The 15,800-nt window shown below is 47.9% G+C and overlaps 1 protein-coding gene and 1 long non-coding RNA gene across 6 annotated transcripts in view; one reads left to right on the forward strand and one right to left on the reverse strand.

Annotated features, from left to right (window-relative positions):
- Nucleotides 1-1,632, reverse strand: part of LOC132486059 (uncharacterized) — a 62,238-nt gene extending 60,606 nt beyond the window's left edge. For 3 of the 4 annotated variants that reach the window (XR_009531437.1, XR_009531436.1, XR_009531438.1), the window contains exon 1: nucleotides 1,526-1,632. This is a non-coding gene — a long non-coding RNA (uncharacterized LOC132486059). Of the gene's footprint in view, nucleotides 1-1,219; nucleotides 1,488-1,525 lie in introns of those variants that run through there. The other variant, XR_009531439.1, reaches the window with a different exon arrangement.
- Nucleotides 1,633-1,802: 170 nt separating this feature from the next.
- OTULIN (OTU deubiquitinase with linear linkage specificity) overlaps nucleotides 1,803-15,800 on the forward strand; it is a 33,770-nt gene continuing 19,772 nt past the window's right edge. The window contains exons 1-4 of one of the 2 annotated variants that reach the window (XM_060092739.1): nucleotides 2,031-2,111; nucleotides 4,923-5,015; nucleotides 10,082-10,158; nucleotides 15,234-15,328. In XM_060092739.1, coding sequence (XP_059948722.1) covers nucleotides 10,092-10,158; nucleotides 15,234-15,328 — 162 coding nt within the window. In that variant the 5' untranslated portion in view covers nucleotides 2,031-2,111; nucleotides 4,923-5,015; nucleotides 10,082-10,091. Of the gene's footprint in view, nucleotides 2,112-4,922; nucleotides 5,016-10,081; nucleotides 10,159-15,233; nucleotides 15,329-15,800 lie in introns of both variants that reach the window. The other variant, XM_060092738.1, reaches the window with a different exon arrangement.

Below are 15,800 nucleotides of genomic sequence, written 5' to 3' on the forward strand. Positions count from 1 at the left end.
ATTTCTAGTTGGAGAATGAATTTTAGGGGACACTAGTCATCCCACTATAATCCCACACCCTTAACATCCATACAAAATTTGACTGCATATTCTTTTGTATGCTCTGAATTTTTTTAGCATGTGTATTTTACTTTTTCAAATAAAATTAAAGCAGAAAACCCGCCACAGTTTTTTGCCATAAAATGCAAGTATTCTTTTCAGCCAGTTTCTACCTTTGATGCCCATTACTACATAGTCTCCCTATATTGATTTCCCTGTCTTGCCCTTCTCCAACCTTTTCTCTAACTGCAGACAAAATGACCTTGTAAAATAATCTCCTTCCGATCTTTCAAGGAGGATCAAACACAAGGTTCCTCATCAGCTGAAGGAGGCTTTTCAAGATCTGGTCTCCAGTACCCTTCTTCCAGGTTCATCTTTCAATAAAACCCCATTATGAACCCGTTTTACCCCAGAACCCCTTGTAGGTTTCCAAACTGCCCAAGCCATTCCCTTCCTCCATACTTTGGCCTGCGCTCTTTGCCCCTTGCACCCATGACTGCTGCTCATCTTTAGCAGCTACTCCGCTATTCCCTCCCTGGACAGGAAGCATTTTTGTCTTCTCATCTTTGAAGTCTGTTAATATTTTCCCTTTGCTCTTGCTCCTCCTAAATCAAATTTCCTATTAGTTTTTTTAAAATAGATTTTATTTATTTATTTATTTATGGCTGCGTTGGGTCTTCGTGGCTGCAGGCCTTCCCTAGTTGCGGTGAGTGGGGGCCACTCTTTGTTGTGGTTTATGGACTTCTCACTACAGCAGCCTCTGTTGTTGTGGAGCATGGGCTCTAGGCTTCAGTAGTTATGGCACGCGGGCTCAGTAGTTGTGGCTTGTGGGCTAGCACAGGCTCAGCAGTTGTGGCTCAGCAGTTGTGGCACGTGGACTCAGTAGTTGTGGCTTGCAGGCTCTAGAGCGCAGGCTCAGTAGTTGTGGCTCATGGGCTCTAGAGTGCAGGCTCAGCAGTTGTGGCACATGGCTCAGTAGTTGTGGCGCACGGGCTTAGTTGCTCAGCAGCATGTGGGATCTTCCTAGACCAGGGCTCTAACCCGTGTCCCCTGCATTGGCAGGCGGATTCCTAACCACTGAGCCACCAGGGAAGCCCCCCAAATTTCCTATTTTAAAGAATGTAGTCTAACAACACACACACACACACACACACACACACACGCTGCTGCGCTGGCTCACCGGTTGGGTAGGACCGTGTCCCCCTTCTCACGGAGGGGATGGCTGTTAACTCAGCTCTGGAGCGACAAGCCCGCACCACGCCGAAGGCCAGAGCCCAGCGGGCTCCAGGCTCGGGGCAGGTGGTGATGGCATTGCCCCTGGGAGGCCGGTGAAGCAGCACATCACCCACTTGGACCACATCCCTCGCTCTACAGCCGAGGAAACTCCTCCGGCGGAGGGCGAGGCTTCGAAGCCCAGAGCGACACTGTAAGGCGCCCAAACATATTAACGCCCTTCACGCCCCAGGCCGGCCCTCCTCCTCCTCACCGAGGCCGAGTCCCGCCGCTCGTCCAGCACTTTCTCTCCCTCACGCCCGGGGACGCGAGGACAAGGAGCTGCCGCGACTCTTAGGTCAATGACCGCGCGCGGGGAACTCTGGGGCTGACCGGCGGCGCGCGGGGGTGGAGCACGCGCAGTAGTACTTCGCCTGGGCGGTCCTCTCGGGCGGCTCGGCCCGCGCAGGCGCATGCGCAGGCTCCGCGTCGCAGGACTCCCAGCCGTCGCGGGCCGCGCCCCCTCGCCGCGGGTCAGAGGCCGCGGGGCGGGCGGTGGTGACGCGCGCGGAAGTGTCCTGTGAACCGTCGGTAGCCGGCGGGCAGCAGAGCTGCAGCGGCGGCCACGGCCTGGCGCCCAGACGGGAGGGGCTCCGGATCGCTGGGAGGCGGCCGAACCCCTGCGGCGCCGCCGCCGGCGGAGGCCCCATGAGTCGGGGGACGATGCTTCAGCCCGGAGCATGGCCGGGGGAGAGCTGTGCCGAGAAGCCGGCGCGGGAGGCGGGGGCCGCGGCGCTGGAGGGCGAGAAAGCGGTGGCCGGGGGGCAGCCGCGAGCCGCCGTGCGGTGCCCGGCCGAGCAGTGAGTGCGGGGCGCGGGGCGGGGACGGCGGGGGCGGCGTGGGGCCCCGGGCTCGGCACCCACGGGCGGGGGAGGAGCCGGCGGAGGGCCCTTCACCCCCTTGCTTTTAAGTAAGGTTGTCGGTGAAGACACTTTTGTATCCAGTGTGTCCGATGACAAAAGTTTTTACGGAAGGCGCGCTTTAAAATTATGGTTATCCAGTACTCCCCCCGCTTTTTTGACATTTCCCTAGCTCTAAAGCTAAAGAAAGCTTCAGCAACTTGGGAAACAGACTCCAGAAGCATATTATCTTATAACCCACTCTATTAGCGCTTCCCCCCAACCTGTCGCGGCAGCGGACTAAGGTTGTCGCTGTCACAACCCCAGGAAAGCTGAGCCACGCGACCTGTTTGTTCTTGGAAGGCAAGTCTGTGCTTGATGAGCATCCCGCCTGTTGGACAGACTTTGGACGGAATCTGCCCCCATTCTTTTGCCTGTTAGCTGCTTAACTAGATGTCCCCAACCGCCTTGATTTTCAAATGCGGAAAGGCAGTGCTGCTTAGATCAATTCCTTATTGAACTATAAAGGCGGCTGCGTACATCGGAAGAGTTTACAGTTTCTGCAAGGATTTGGGGTCAGGGGTGGAAGCAGAATATAAACTTGAAGGCTGAAACTTTTCTGCACTTTCAAGTTCTAGTCACATATAAATGCTTTTGGAATTCCAAAATCGACAAAAGCACTCAGGTAACCAGTTTGACAGAGATCTTAATTGGCCGGAAAGTGTGCTTTCCACCCCCCCCCCCGCCCCATTTCCTAAAAAGGGGTCCTGGGGGAGCTGTTATTGCAGATAATGTATTACAATAATTCTCGCATGCATGGCTCTTTATCGTGGGCTTTGACCTTCTCCTTGAGCACCCAAGCCCCTTGGGGTGGTATATTATCCACACTTAATGGGTTAAGATTTAGAGCAGGAGGTCTCAAACTCCTGCCCCCAGGAGCTAGGCAGGTGTCCCATGGGCTCCTGGAGATCTGAGTCCTATGGGGACAGGGTCCACTAAGTTCCAGCCTATAGAAGGTTCCAGATATTCTGACTTTTGTTTGAAATGTCCTGATTTTTATTTTATTTTAAAATTACATCCAGGTGTTTCACTTTTATTTTTTAAATTTTTTTGTCCGTGCCACACGGCTTGCGGGATCTTAGTTCCCCCGCCGGAGATCGTCACCACTGGGCTTCCAGGGGATTCCCCTGATTTTTAAATAGTAGCCTTTTATTTTTTAATTGAAACCACTGTGCAGGCCCATGTGAGCAGAGGTGGCTGCAGTTTTGCTCCCTGGGTTTGAGCCCTACCTAAGAGTCTGCAGCGGGTGAAGTTGGGGTGCACATGGGGGCGGTCTTTGCCCCTGCCCCTCCCCAGCCCGTGCTTGTTCCTGCCTGCAGCTTCCAGGCTGACTGCTGCTGCTGCACTTAGGCCCCGGTGGTCTCAGCTGTGCTCCCCACCTAGCGGCCCTGGCCCCCAGATGCTGCTTCTCAACCTCAGCTGTGTCGTGCCCTCCTGGGAGACGCAGAAACTTTGAAGTCCAAACCACGGTCCCCCAAATACACAGAGTTATTTGGCAAGCATTTCTGCTGGATGTGGTTCCCAGAGTCTGAGCACCTGGGGAAATGGGTCATAGTGCAAAAGGAACACTCTGCCCGGATGAAAAGGTCCTGCGGCACCGATGTCTCTTCTCTCTACTGTCAGTAGAATTACGGGCATGCAGCTGAAGGGAATGTAACAACCCAACCTAGGTTTGTCATTTTATCGGTTAGGAAACTGAGTTGCAGATTTGATAGGTGCAGCTTGGCCAGGGAGGCACAGGGAGTAGGTTTCAGGGCCAGGTTCCCTGATGCCTGGGTGGTGACCTCCCCCCATGTCTTTCTGGCTTTCTCAGCAAAACTCGGTAGAGGGACATGACATATAATCATGCAGACTTCACTTTTTTTTTTTTTCTGGAATAGATATTCCAGTTTGACGTTTACTTACTAGCTTAATTTCTTTTTCTTCCTATTTTTGTTGTCTTTGATGATCTCATTCTCTTTTAACTCTCATAAGAGAGCAAGGGGGAGCCAGGGAAAGGAGGTGAAGATAACTTCAAATATCAGCTTCTGAGCATCATATCTTACGTTCTGGGCTTCCTTGTTTATTATATGGGCAGTGGGGCTACTTCTCATTGCACTCTGATATTTTCTTAAGGGCTAGAGAAACTGTACTGCAGCATCTAAACATTGCCATTATATAGTTTGCAGTATAATGTGTGCACATCAGTCCTTACACGATGATATATGCAGCCTAATAGTTGAGTGTAGATATAAATAAAGAGTGCAATGCCTAAACTAGGTCCTAAAATAGTTTTTGAATCTTGTGCTGGTCTCTCATTGGAGCCAAATCCCTTCTTCCCACCCAGAGAGTTAGGTTTGACCTGCACAGGAATTGAGTAAAATATTTGCATCTGGAAATGTGAAACACCATAAAATGCAGATGTTTTGAGATACCCCGCAGAGTCATTTTAATTCATTCAGTGGCTAGAAATTATGAAGACAAATCACAGCCCAACTTTTGTAGCCATTATATTGTACATCTGGGCTGTGACTCTGAGAGGTACAGTGAAGGGTAGGGGAAGGGATGGCTCATTTCCTACAGGCTGTACTGTAGGACACAAATTCCTTGTGACTAAGCTCACTGTGTTTTGCAAGGGAGTGAAATAGTGGGGAAGAAAGACATAAAAATCATATGGATAAGCTCCTTCCTAAATCTCTTTCCTTCCTTTCCTTTCTTTCCTTTTTTTCTTAGTTCACCTGAGAGCTGTGGTTGGCTGACATCCCTTGGACAAGCCCTAAGGATGGCTCACAAGATGATTCAGGGTCCCTTTTGAGGAAGTATTAGGTCGGACCAGATTCAGTTGACTTTTTTTGGAAATGTCCTCGCTCCTCCTATCAGCAGGTCTCCTGTACTCCATCCCCTGCTCACCTGACCCATACAGTCGAAACTTAGGCTGTGTCGCTTCTTCCTCTTAGCTAAGCTAGTACTACAATCCTTGAGGACCAGGATGGTTCTGGGACATGGTTGGTGGCCAGGCTAGACATGCTTAGGGAATTGAGAAGTGAGACTACTCCATGGTCCTTCTCTGTCTGCCTGACGGTGGGACAGGGTTTGAATCTGGGGTCCACAGGCTGGCTGTGTGTAGGGGGGAACATGATGTGTCTGTGTACCCCTCTGAAGTGGAAGGCAAAATTGTGCGTGTATTTATGTTTTTCTGGACTGAGGTTCTGAGGAGAGCTGTGGATTCTCAGAAGGGCCGTGCACAGCCAACTGTGACGCCGTCGTCCTCGGGTGTTGCTCAATGTGCTTTTGTGCGAATGTGTTTTCCCACCCACCTTAGCAGCCCCGGGGAGGGGGGTGGCTGTCTTTGACGGGGTAACAGCGACTCCCTCCTTCCCCTTCCCCCTCCTGGATGTAGAACCTGCTTCAGAGCTGGGATGCCTCTGAGAAACCTCCTTGTTGAGGGTGTCTGGGTTGTCCCCAGGCACCTCTGGAAGTCACGTGGAATAGCCCGAGCCAGTCGTGGAAAGTCCACTTGCAGATGGGAGGTGGAATTTCAGCCTGGGTGCCGGTACTTTCCCGCATTTGATGTGTTGTTCACTCATCTCTACAACCGCTGAGAGGTGGAGAAAGGCTGGGTTGAGTGGTCTTTGCTTTTCCTGTGCCTGTGTGGGATGGTGCGTGGTGTCACAGTGGTTGACACTTCAGCAACACTGCCTGGGCCATTAGTCTTCTAGGACAGGCCAAGTTAAGCACGAACTGCCGCGTTCAAGTCCAGAGAGCTGAACAGAGCCATACTCAGATGAGCTTTTTTAGATAACTAAGGGAAGCTTGGTGCAGATGCTCATAACAGTGAGTGATTAACGTGCTGTCTTGTTAGCTTTGCATATATGTTAGCATTCACTTTTTCATATCATGTGTTTACTTGTATCAGAAGTTGAAAAATTGGCTTCACAGAAATGTCTTCTGCTTCACTGAGCCCTGGGTTTTTAGTTTATGGCTTTTGTTTTGGGGAGTAGTGTAATTTTGTCTACATGTAGTAAGCATTTTAAAATTAAGTTTTCAAACATTTATTGTTATCCAGGTCTTTGAAAAGAGCAAGAGGAAGGTTATAATTCAGTAGACAATGTCATGTAACCTACTCAATGGTGTATATTGCCTTAATATTGAGAGTAAAATAATTCATCTCTGAGAGAAAATGGGAGCTTGAAAATACTTTAAAGTAACATTATGGTACTAAACTAATAATTTTCTAAGTAGGAATTATTAGCATTTTGGTTTTAAAATTTAACTCGACTGTGTACTTGAGTATGACTCACATGCCAGCGTCCTCAAGAAATCAAGTCAGATTTAAGACTTTTACTTTTCTTTTTTTTTTCCTTTTTTTTTTTTTCTTTTTTTTGCCGGACACGGGCCTCTCACTGTTGTGGCCTCCCCCGTTGCGGAGCACAGGCTCCGGATGCGCAGGCTCAGCGGCCATGGCTCACGGGCCCAGCCACTCCGCGGCACGTGGGATCCTCCCGGACCGGGGCACAAACCCACGTCCCCTGCATCGGCAGGCGGACTCTCAACCACTGCGCCACCAGGGAAGCCCAAGACTTTTACTTTTCTTTACTACTTTTCTAGTGATGGGTATGTTTTCTAGAAGGAAACTTTTTGCTCTGGTGATCATTTGAGCCTGTGGACTTCAGTGGCCTCTTTGTACTAAGTGGTGGACACTCCTCATCCCCACCCCAACTTGACACACACAAAAGATTGCCCAATTTCTGAAACTGGTCAGCATCAAGGATTTTATCTTATCATATAATATCCCCTTTCCTTGCATTGTTTCACTGTCTTCCCTTCCCATGACAAAAATTTAAACTTCTAGCTATTTCAGATTCCCAACTTTAAATATAATTTCTTTTCGTTGTTATTTTCAGCTTTAATATTTTGATACTTAAAAAAGTTAAAGCAGAAGTTTATTGAGTGAAGTATTTTCTTAAATAAAATTATTTTAATTTTTCTTGCTTTCACACATCTCTCTCACTTTCCAGTTGATGGTCCTTATGTTGGATGAATATTTCATTTTGGCTGTTAAATGTCTTATTTTCTGATCATATTGATTGAGCTTTATTGCTTGAACCTCTAACTTATCTTCTCTCCAAGGAGATACAGTGGCTTTTAAAAGCCATATTATAGTTTCCCTGGTGGCCTTGGCAAGTTAGCAAATGTCCTTGGCCACATGTCCTTGGTGGCCATGGAAGTTCGCAAGCATTTGTGCAGGGAATCTGAATGAAATCTAGTGTGGCTTAAGTCATTTGAATATACTCCGGGCCTCCCATTCCTCAATTTCTGCTTTACTTCTTTTGTATCTCTTGAGTTACCGCATTTCTACTACCAGTAATCTCCCTTTCTGCTCTGTCTTCCTTTTGCATTTAGTTCTCCCGTTGACCTCTTTGCGTCCCTTTCCTGTTGGTCTTTGGCGGAATTTGTATTTGCGGCTGTGCAGAGGGATGCTTGTTTAGAGAACCTCCTCTGGGCACTGGTGTTGCCATTGCACTTTGGTTATTTTGTAGGTTAGAAAGGAAGGAGACAAGAGTGCCGGCGAATATGCCTACCCGTAGCCACAGAATTTGCTTGAAGTGTGAATAGATTCATAGTCTGTTAGAACTAAGAACTGGAAGAGGAACCATGTAGATCATTTAGGTCTTGTCTAGCCTTCTTGTTTTGAAGATGGGAAAACTGAGGCCAAGATTAGGGAAGTGGCTTCCCCAAAGACATGCTTCTGATAATGATACTGTGAAAATGATTCACTTAAATGCCTGTTTTATAGGATCAGAATTTCTCTCCTATTTGATAAAGCTAGGAAGGAGGCCAAAAGATAACATTAAACTATTGAAAAAAGACCTTAACACATTTAGTCACTTTTTATTTTAAGCATTTGATGTATAGTCCCTGCGAGTTTGGTTTCTGTTTGCTTTTAACCCTGGCACGGGCTCCATGGGTGACATCACACCTGTTACTTGAAATCTCACTGGGGTTAGAGCACATGGAAAGTACCTTTTCCCTAGTATGTCCCCTCAACCTCACAACGTTAAAAAAAGACAGGCACACATGCCCCATCACCTTTATGTGGAGAGGAGAAAAGGAAAAAAGGAATAAGAAATGATCTTACCACTGCTCTACACGAATGGATGTAGCATGAGAATTAATCAGGCTAGCTAACGCTTTTGAGTGTTGAGTATTTATGCGTCTGTTTTCACAGCAGTCTCTTGAGGTGAGCGCTCTTACTGTCCTTTTTACAGGTGGATACATTTAGGTGGTGAGAAGTGTGGCCCCTTGAGTTGCACGGTTACACGTATGGCTATAGTGAGGAGTGGTTGAACCCTGGGTGACTCCAGCCATGGCACCCCCAGCGAGGCCACCCGCACGGCATCTGCCCTGAGGTGGTAGGTGGTAAGCCATTCGTGCCGGGGCCTGGATGGAGCCAATCACAGGCATGAAAGCGTAGGCTAGGGTCGGTCAGGTGTTTGGACACAAGTGTTGGGTGTGTGTAGGGCAATCGCAGAATACAAGCTGGAGTGGCGGGACGGGTCCAGATGTAGACTTCCTTGCTTATATGGGAGCCACTGAAGGGTTTCAGCGGGGCGGAGGGTGTGTTAGTGCCCAGCGCAGCCTGTCTGTCTCAGCGGCCCTTCTCCTGTCTCTTGCTTCCTCTCACCTGGTCCCCTTTCCTCCGGCGGGGCTGATGGACGCGGAGCTGGGGGGCTGAGGGAATCCAGGGTGTGAGTACGTCTCTCGAGTCGCTCACCTGTTTCCTTGGTAACTCCTCCTTCCTGTGTCCAATGTCCAGGGTGCCTGGAGCCTCCTGTCTTGTGTGAGGAGTGGGGGGGTGCTGTCATGGGGAGGGAGTTCTGGGAATTGGGGGTCTGATCTCTCCTGATGTGTACACCAGCCAATTTCCTTGTGTTCAGCCCTGGGTGTCTCCTCTACCCTCTGAAGCACTGGGCACCTCTAGTTCCTGAGCCTTCCTGGCGCCCTGCAGGGTGTACTGGTCTTCCCTTCCAGCAGATGCCCCTCCGCTGGCCTCGAGGCTTCCCCTCTCCTCCGTCCCTTCCAGCCCCTTCTTCCACTTGTGGATGGTTTGGGCTTTCACGTGTCTTGTGGTTTCAGCAAAGATAGAGTTGGCACTTCTCCTTCCCATCATTGTCACGTTGTGGTGTATCTTGAGGGGAAAAGGAGGCATCTTAAAACTCAGAAGTCCCGTTTTTCATCCTTGTCTGGCACCCAGTGGGGTCTTCTCCCTTTCCAGGACTTAGTAGGTTCTTGTTAGCACACTGAAGGAGCCTAGAGACTCTTTTGGGAGCTGTTGTGCTAAGTCCCAGTGAAAGTAGGCGGGGTGCCGGGATGTGCTCGGCAGAAGGCGGGTGGCTGCTTGCGTGTGGGCCTCAGGGACCAGGAGGGGCCTGAGGGAGGTTTTGTAGCTCCGGGGACTTGTAAATCTCCTATCCTTGTTTTTAGAGTCGCTCTCATAAAATTTGTTTGCGACATACTAAAGTTGGCACTTGGCCTGCAGTCCTGTAAATTTTATTAGCACCATCTCCAGCATGGCATGGCTTCACTGATAAGATGCACGCTAAGATGCTTACATACGTGAGGCATTAAAGACGTTACATTTAAAATGGCCTCAGAGCCGTGCAGCCAGTGGAGTGGTGTAACATGTCTCATTTAAAGTAAAAAACTGAATTGGAATGCTAGAAACACGAGTCTAAGATTAAAGACCCATATTTTATCCGACTGTCATCATGTAATGTGAAAAAGTTAAACTTTGAGTGTCTTATAAATTTTTTCAGCAGTTGCATGTTGTGATAAGAGGGAACATGTCAGTGCAACAAATTTTTGAAATGTCTAACTTGGTATGATTTCAGCGAGGAGGACATGTATCGTGCGGCGGATGAAATAGAAAAGGAGAAAGAATTACTTATACATGAAGGAGGGTCATCAGGTATGTTTGGAATTGTTTTCTTTATAGAGTTCCTACTGTTTATAGTAGAAAATGCAGTTACCTCGGTATATCCATTTCCATGAAATATTGAGATGTACTTCCTAGGAAACATGCGTGTACGTGTGGTCTTATCTGTATTGGATTATTCATTTTGCTGAGGTATGTTTGGGGAATACTGTTTCCTGAGGTTTTACAGTTTTAATACATATACTTCCCCTGCGTTCTTTACATTCATATGGGTTTTGCACCCGTGAGGCTTTGTTTAATCTCTTGACACCACTCTCTCTCAGTTCTTGACTTCCTGATATTCTTAGAGGGAGAGTTTGGGTTTGAAGGGCATTTTTCATTTCAAGTGGAAGGACTTACTGAGAATCCGGCTCTCCGGGTCTTTGCGTGCAGAAGGCCATGTGAATTTGATTAACTGATAAGGAAGAAGGGTCATGGGACTGAGAGCACTAATTCTCCCTCCATTTCATGATCTTGTGTCCATGCTTCTGCTCAGTCGTGCCTGCTCTGCTCGCCCCACCAGGACCCATGGACCCACGGCTGCTAGGGTGAGCCTCTGCTGGGGGCACGGCCGGCGGGGCTGTGTGTGGAGAAGTGCCTCCTGCCTTCCCGGCTAGGCTCGTGCGGGAGCCCAGTGAAGATGCTCCGATGTCGGGGTGTGCCACAGATGGTTCACAGGTGGCATTTTCTCGTGCACCACTCGTGCGATGTGTGTGTTCTGGTTTAAGAACTAGCTCCTGTTTGTCGTATGGTTAGCAAAGCACCATACGTGTAATTAGGAACAAAAGAGACAAAGTGGGGTCTTTGATGATAATTTTTGAGTCTTCCTCACAAGGAGTTGGTGGACCTCTTCACCGTGGTAGCCAAGGGAGATGGGATTTGTCCTGGTCTGGTCCCCCATAACCTTCAGAGGATGCTCGAATCTTCCGCTGCAGTTGCACACAGTTCACCTCGGATTCAGTCCTTAGCAGTCATGTTCCTGAGGAGGAAGTGCTTCTGCAGCCCTGGTTTGCTCCTGCTGTGTGTGCAGGGGCCCCTTGCTTTCTCGCTCCCTCTGCAGGCCCTGTGTTGGAATTCTCCTCTGCCCCCCAGGGAGGGCCTGTGCAGGTGCTCTAGCTTTTCAGGGGGCCTTGTCTGAGGCCTTGTCCAACTTTAGTCTGAGGTCAGAATGGATCCCTTTATACCCTGAATCTCAGTCCTCCTGGGTTCATGGCCCTTCCCGCAATAACATCCTGTGGAAGTGCCTCTGGTGGGAAGCTCTTGTCCATATAAAAATTTCTTTATTTTACTTTCTTTCTTGAATAACCCCAGATGACTATTTGTTTTTTCTAATTTTCTTGATGATTTTATTGCATTGTCTTCTGGTTTCTGTTGTAGTTGAAAGTACTGCAGTCAGTCCCATCCTTGGAAATCTGTGTTTTTTTTTTGTCTTCTCTTTGTCTTTGGTGTCCTACAGTTTCTCCTTGAGGTTTCTTAAGTATGGATTTTTTTTTTTCTTTTAAACATTTGCTTGGGATTTTTTTTTTTTTTTTTTACTTTTTGAATCTGAGGATGGCTAGTTTTCATCAGTTCAGGAGAATTCTCAGCCACTATCTTTCTGAATATTGCCTTTTTCCTATTCTCTCTACTTACTCCTTTCATAGCTCTAATGAGGAGTCATTAGTCATCCAGGTCCCTCTGTTACACACCCTTTTAATGTTTTCTGACTTTCAGCCTCTGTTGCCTTCAGGACAGTTCCTTCGGAAATATTTTCTTTTTCTTTCTTTTTTGGAAAAGTTCTATTTTCCCTCTGAATTTGCTTGGTCTTTTTTTGATAGTGTATTGCTCTTTGCTCATGTTTTTATTCCTTCTTTTATTCCTTTAAGCATGTTGAACATACTCTTTCAGGCCTGATAATCCCATTATCTGAAAATCCTGGCAGGCCTAATTATGCCAGTTGCTATTTTTCCTTATTTCTTGTTTCTTCAGAGTTTGAATTCTAAGCTCAGCTTTTGTGTATCTGTGTAGAGTTTATGCAGCCTGTCTTGAGTGTGAGAGAATTTGGCCTTGTTTCTGCCAGGCACCCAAGGAGTCACCTGCCTTGGGCCACGTTAGGTTAATTTCTGGGTTTGAGCTTCCAGGGTCTTGCAGCTAGTGTAAAGTCACACCCTGTCCCTGTGTGAGAGCCGGCCCGTGGTTATGAATTCTCAGGGGAGGCTCCCTCTCTCTCCGAGTCAGAGCCCAGGCCAAGGCAGAGAGTTTCTGTATGCTCTCTCTTTGTTAGTGAAAAGGTTTTTTTCACCTAGTCCAGGGGTCAGCAAACTATAGCTCCCTGGCCAAATTTGACATGGCACCTGGTTTTGTAAATAAAGTTTTATTGGAACTTCTTGGTTTACACATCACCCATGGTGATTTTCATGCATAGTAAAGTTGAGTAGTTGTGAGAGAAAACTTTATACCCTCAAAGCCTACGTTACTTACTCTCTGGCCCACCAGAGAAAAAGTTTGCGATTCTTGCCCTAGCCTCTCAGTTGAGAGTCCCAGCGTTCTGGAGGGGTTCAGTTTTAACTTCCCATCCTCTGAGAGTCGGAATCCTTGTCTTTGTCACCACATGGTGGTTAAGGAACAAACCTCTTGGTTATTTTGGCTTCTGGTTGCCACTCTGATTTTCATCTTCCCCCCTTGTGTTTTTCTGTGTTTGTCTTTGTGGGGGTTTTTTGCCACTAGAGATGCTCTTTCCTGGGAACAGTAATCAGTCTGTGTTGGATGCAGTTAAACAAAGCAAGGAACTGTTGTATACTTAAACCGCTTGAGGTCAGGCACTGCCTGTCCTGTGTCTCCAGCTTCTAGCCTAGAGGAGGGCATGCCGTGGCTGCTGGAGTCCTCCTCCCAAAGAATGGCAGCAACATGGGACTGAAAGTATGATTTTGATGCTCGCGCTTTGCGAGCACCCCTTTTCCACCCTCAGCTGTGCCCCGCGGACCTCTGATTCAGCGCAGGGCCGCCTCAGAGCCCGCTGAGCCTCCTGCCTCCTCCCCTCAGTCCTGAGGTGTGGCCCGCCTCCCTGACCAGGGGCCGGGTCCTGCCTTGGTGCACACAGGAAGAGCACTGCAAGTGAGGAGAGTGGCAAGGCTGGACCTTCTTCCCGGGAGGCCCTTCCTGAGCTGGAAGCATGCTCTGCCTTGTGGCAGAACGTGCCCCGATACGCGTCCTCAGCTCTGGACATTTGTACTTCCTCAAGCTTTGTGGGGAGGTGAGTAGGAAGGCGATAAAAGGGAAATCTTCCCTCCACTAAGTAGACACTCAAACAGTGTTTATTGACTTCAGACAATGACTGGTTTGTATTTGAGGGTTGGCTCTGCAGCGGTGGTATGTGTGGTCTCCGTGTATTATGCTCCGGGGTCTGTTTCACCTTTAAGCCAGTCCTGACTTATGCCACAGATAAATGTATCAGTTATCTGTATATGTGTTATTTTCCCTTTTGTATAAAAGGTTTGTTTTCCTTGTGAAAGGATTTACCATGAGATTTTTAAAACAGGCAGTTCTTACATTTTTGTGTTTAAAAAAAAAATTGGTTTACCTGAACTGCAAACAGGGATTAGGGGCTCCTCCTGGGCTCCTGCATCAGTCACCCCTCATCTGTCACACCCTGCGTGGTGAGTACCTGTGGTCCTTTCTTCTTCAGTAGTCTCTAAACACATTCAGGACAGAATCTGGGGCTTTAACGTCTTCATACCCACCGTTCCTAGCTCAAAGCTTGGCACATACTAGACACGCAGTAAGTGTTTATTGAATTGAGCTGAATATAACATCTTTATTTTGTGTTCAGCTTCCTCCTGAGTAGATATGTTGTAAGGTACTTCTGTGTTTATATCCTCGTTTCTTTGCAAACATTTACTTCTTCAGTATTTTAAAAAGGAAGTCAAGAGATGCCTGGGAATTTACCTCTCTTTCTTCCTAGAACATCCACACAGACATACGCATGTGCGTGCATATGCCACAAAATCAAATCTCAAACCTCACACGTTAAACAAGGAAAGTTTAAAGGCCGTTTTTTTACTATATCATTGGATCATAAGTTGTATTTTTTAATTTGGGGGGATGTGTTATTAGAGTCAGACAAGGCCTGTGGTTCAGTTAATGTTGAGAGCTCCGTTAGTATCTGGCTGATTATCAACAGTTTATAGCCCTTTGGGATCAAGGCAGGATGTAACTAAATAAAGACAATTAAATCTACTTTTGTAATAGAGGTGTTATCTCTTTGTATAATGGATGTAAAAAACAAATTACAAATCATTAGATGTATCTTCTCAGAGCTTAGACTGCTACGTATTTTATTTGAACATTATTCATGGGCACCTGGGTCCGTGTGGTTACAGGTGCTGAGGGCACAGCTGAGAAACAAAACAAAGCCCCTGCCCTCAGGGAGCTCATGTTTTGCCGTGTGTGTGTGTGTGTGTGTGTGTCTGTGTGTCTGTGTGTCTGTGTAGGGGTGGGGAAGGCAGGGTGCAGAAAAAGAAATATGTCAGGTGTTGATCAGCGCCAATAAGAAAAGCAAAACCATGTAAGGGGAATAGAGTGAAGCGGTGTATGTGGCATTTTGATACTGGGCATCAGTGTCAGGAGGTGAGCAGAGACCTTCAGGGAGTGAGGAGCGGGTGCCATGCAGGTAGGGCAGGCACCGTCAGCGTGGGGAGAGGTGGGAGCTGAGGCCAGAAAGGCAGCGGGCGGCCCGGGCTCGAGGCCCTTGTAGGTAGTGCGGGAGTAGCATCGAGTGTGATGGGAGCCCAGCGGTGGGGGGTAGCATCTGACTTACGTTTTAAATGCACCCCTCTGGCTGCCGTGTGGAGAATGGTTGGTAGGGTGCAGTGACAGGGAGGCCCACCGGGAGACCTCGGTGGTCACCTAGGAGCGAGGTGCTGGAGGTCTGGACCAGGTGGTAGGCAGTGGTGGAATTCTGGATTTGGGGGGACTGCAGTGAGCGAGAAAGGAAATCTCAGGTAAAGCAGTACCATTATTCTGATGATGCTTTGTTTCATTGTTTCCCCCTCCCCACCCCCTACCCCCTTTTTTTTTTAATTCTTTAACAGAATCCAGATTAAGTGTAGCTCCTGAAATGGATATCATGGACTATTGCAAAAAAGAATGGAGGGGAAATACGCAAAAAGCAACATGTATGAAAAAGGTATGATGCCTGGATGCACGCATTTTGAGTCTTTCCAACAGTCTATCATAAGTAATTATTTAATGTGTCCTTTTGCATTTTTAGATGTTAGTTATGACAACTGCCACTAGACGATGTAATTACTGGTGTTCTAACGTTAGAGATGAGGAAACAGGCTCCAAAGATAAGGGACTTGTTGGGAGTCACAGTATTAACATAGAATCATAATCAGTTATTCAGTAACTTGATTTCTTTGGAAAACACATAAATGGCTCTGTGCTGTTCAGGGTTGGGCCAGCCATTGGTTGTCCTCTTGGGATCATTTGGGAGCACTGCCCTTCTGGCCTGGTGAGGTAAAAGGCACAGACGTCATACATCTGCTGTCCCCACTCAGGTTTCTTTCCATGTCCTCCAGTTCTAGGGGCCTGGACTGTCCTGTACCTTCTAAGCAGAGGGATCTGGAACTACTTCCTTTATTTAGGGCAGCGGTCCC

The sequence above is a fragment of the Mesoplodon densirostris genome, chromosome 3 (assembly GCF_025265405.1).
Source record: "Mesoplodon densirostris isolate mMesDen1 chromosome 3, mMesDen1 primary haplotype, whole genome shotgun sequence".
NCBI classification, from domain to species: domain Eukaryota; kingdom Metazoa; phylum Chordata; class Mammalia; order Artiodactyla; family Ziphiidae; genus Mesoplodon; species Mesoplodon densirostris.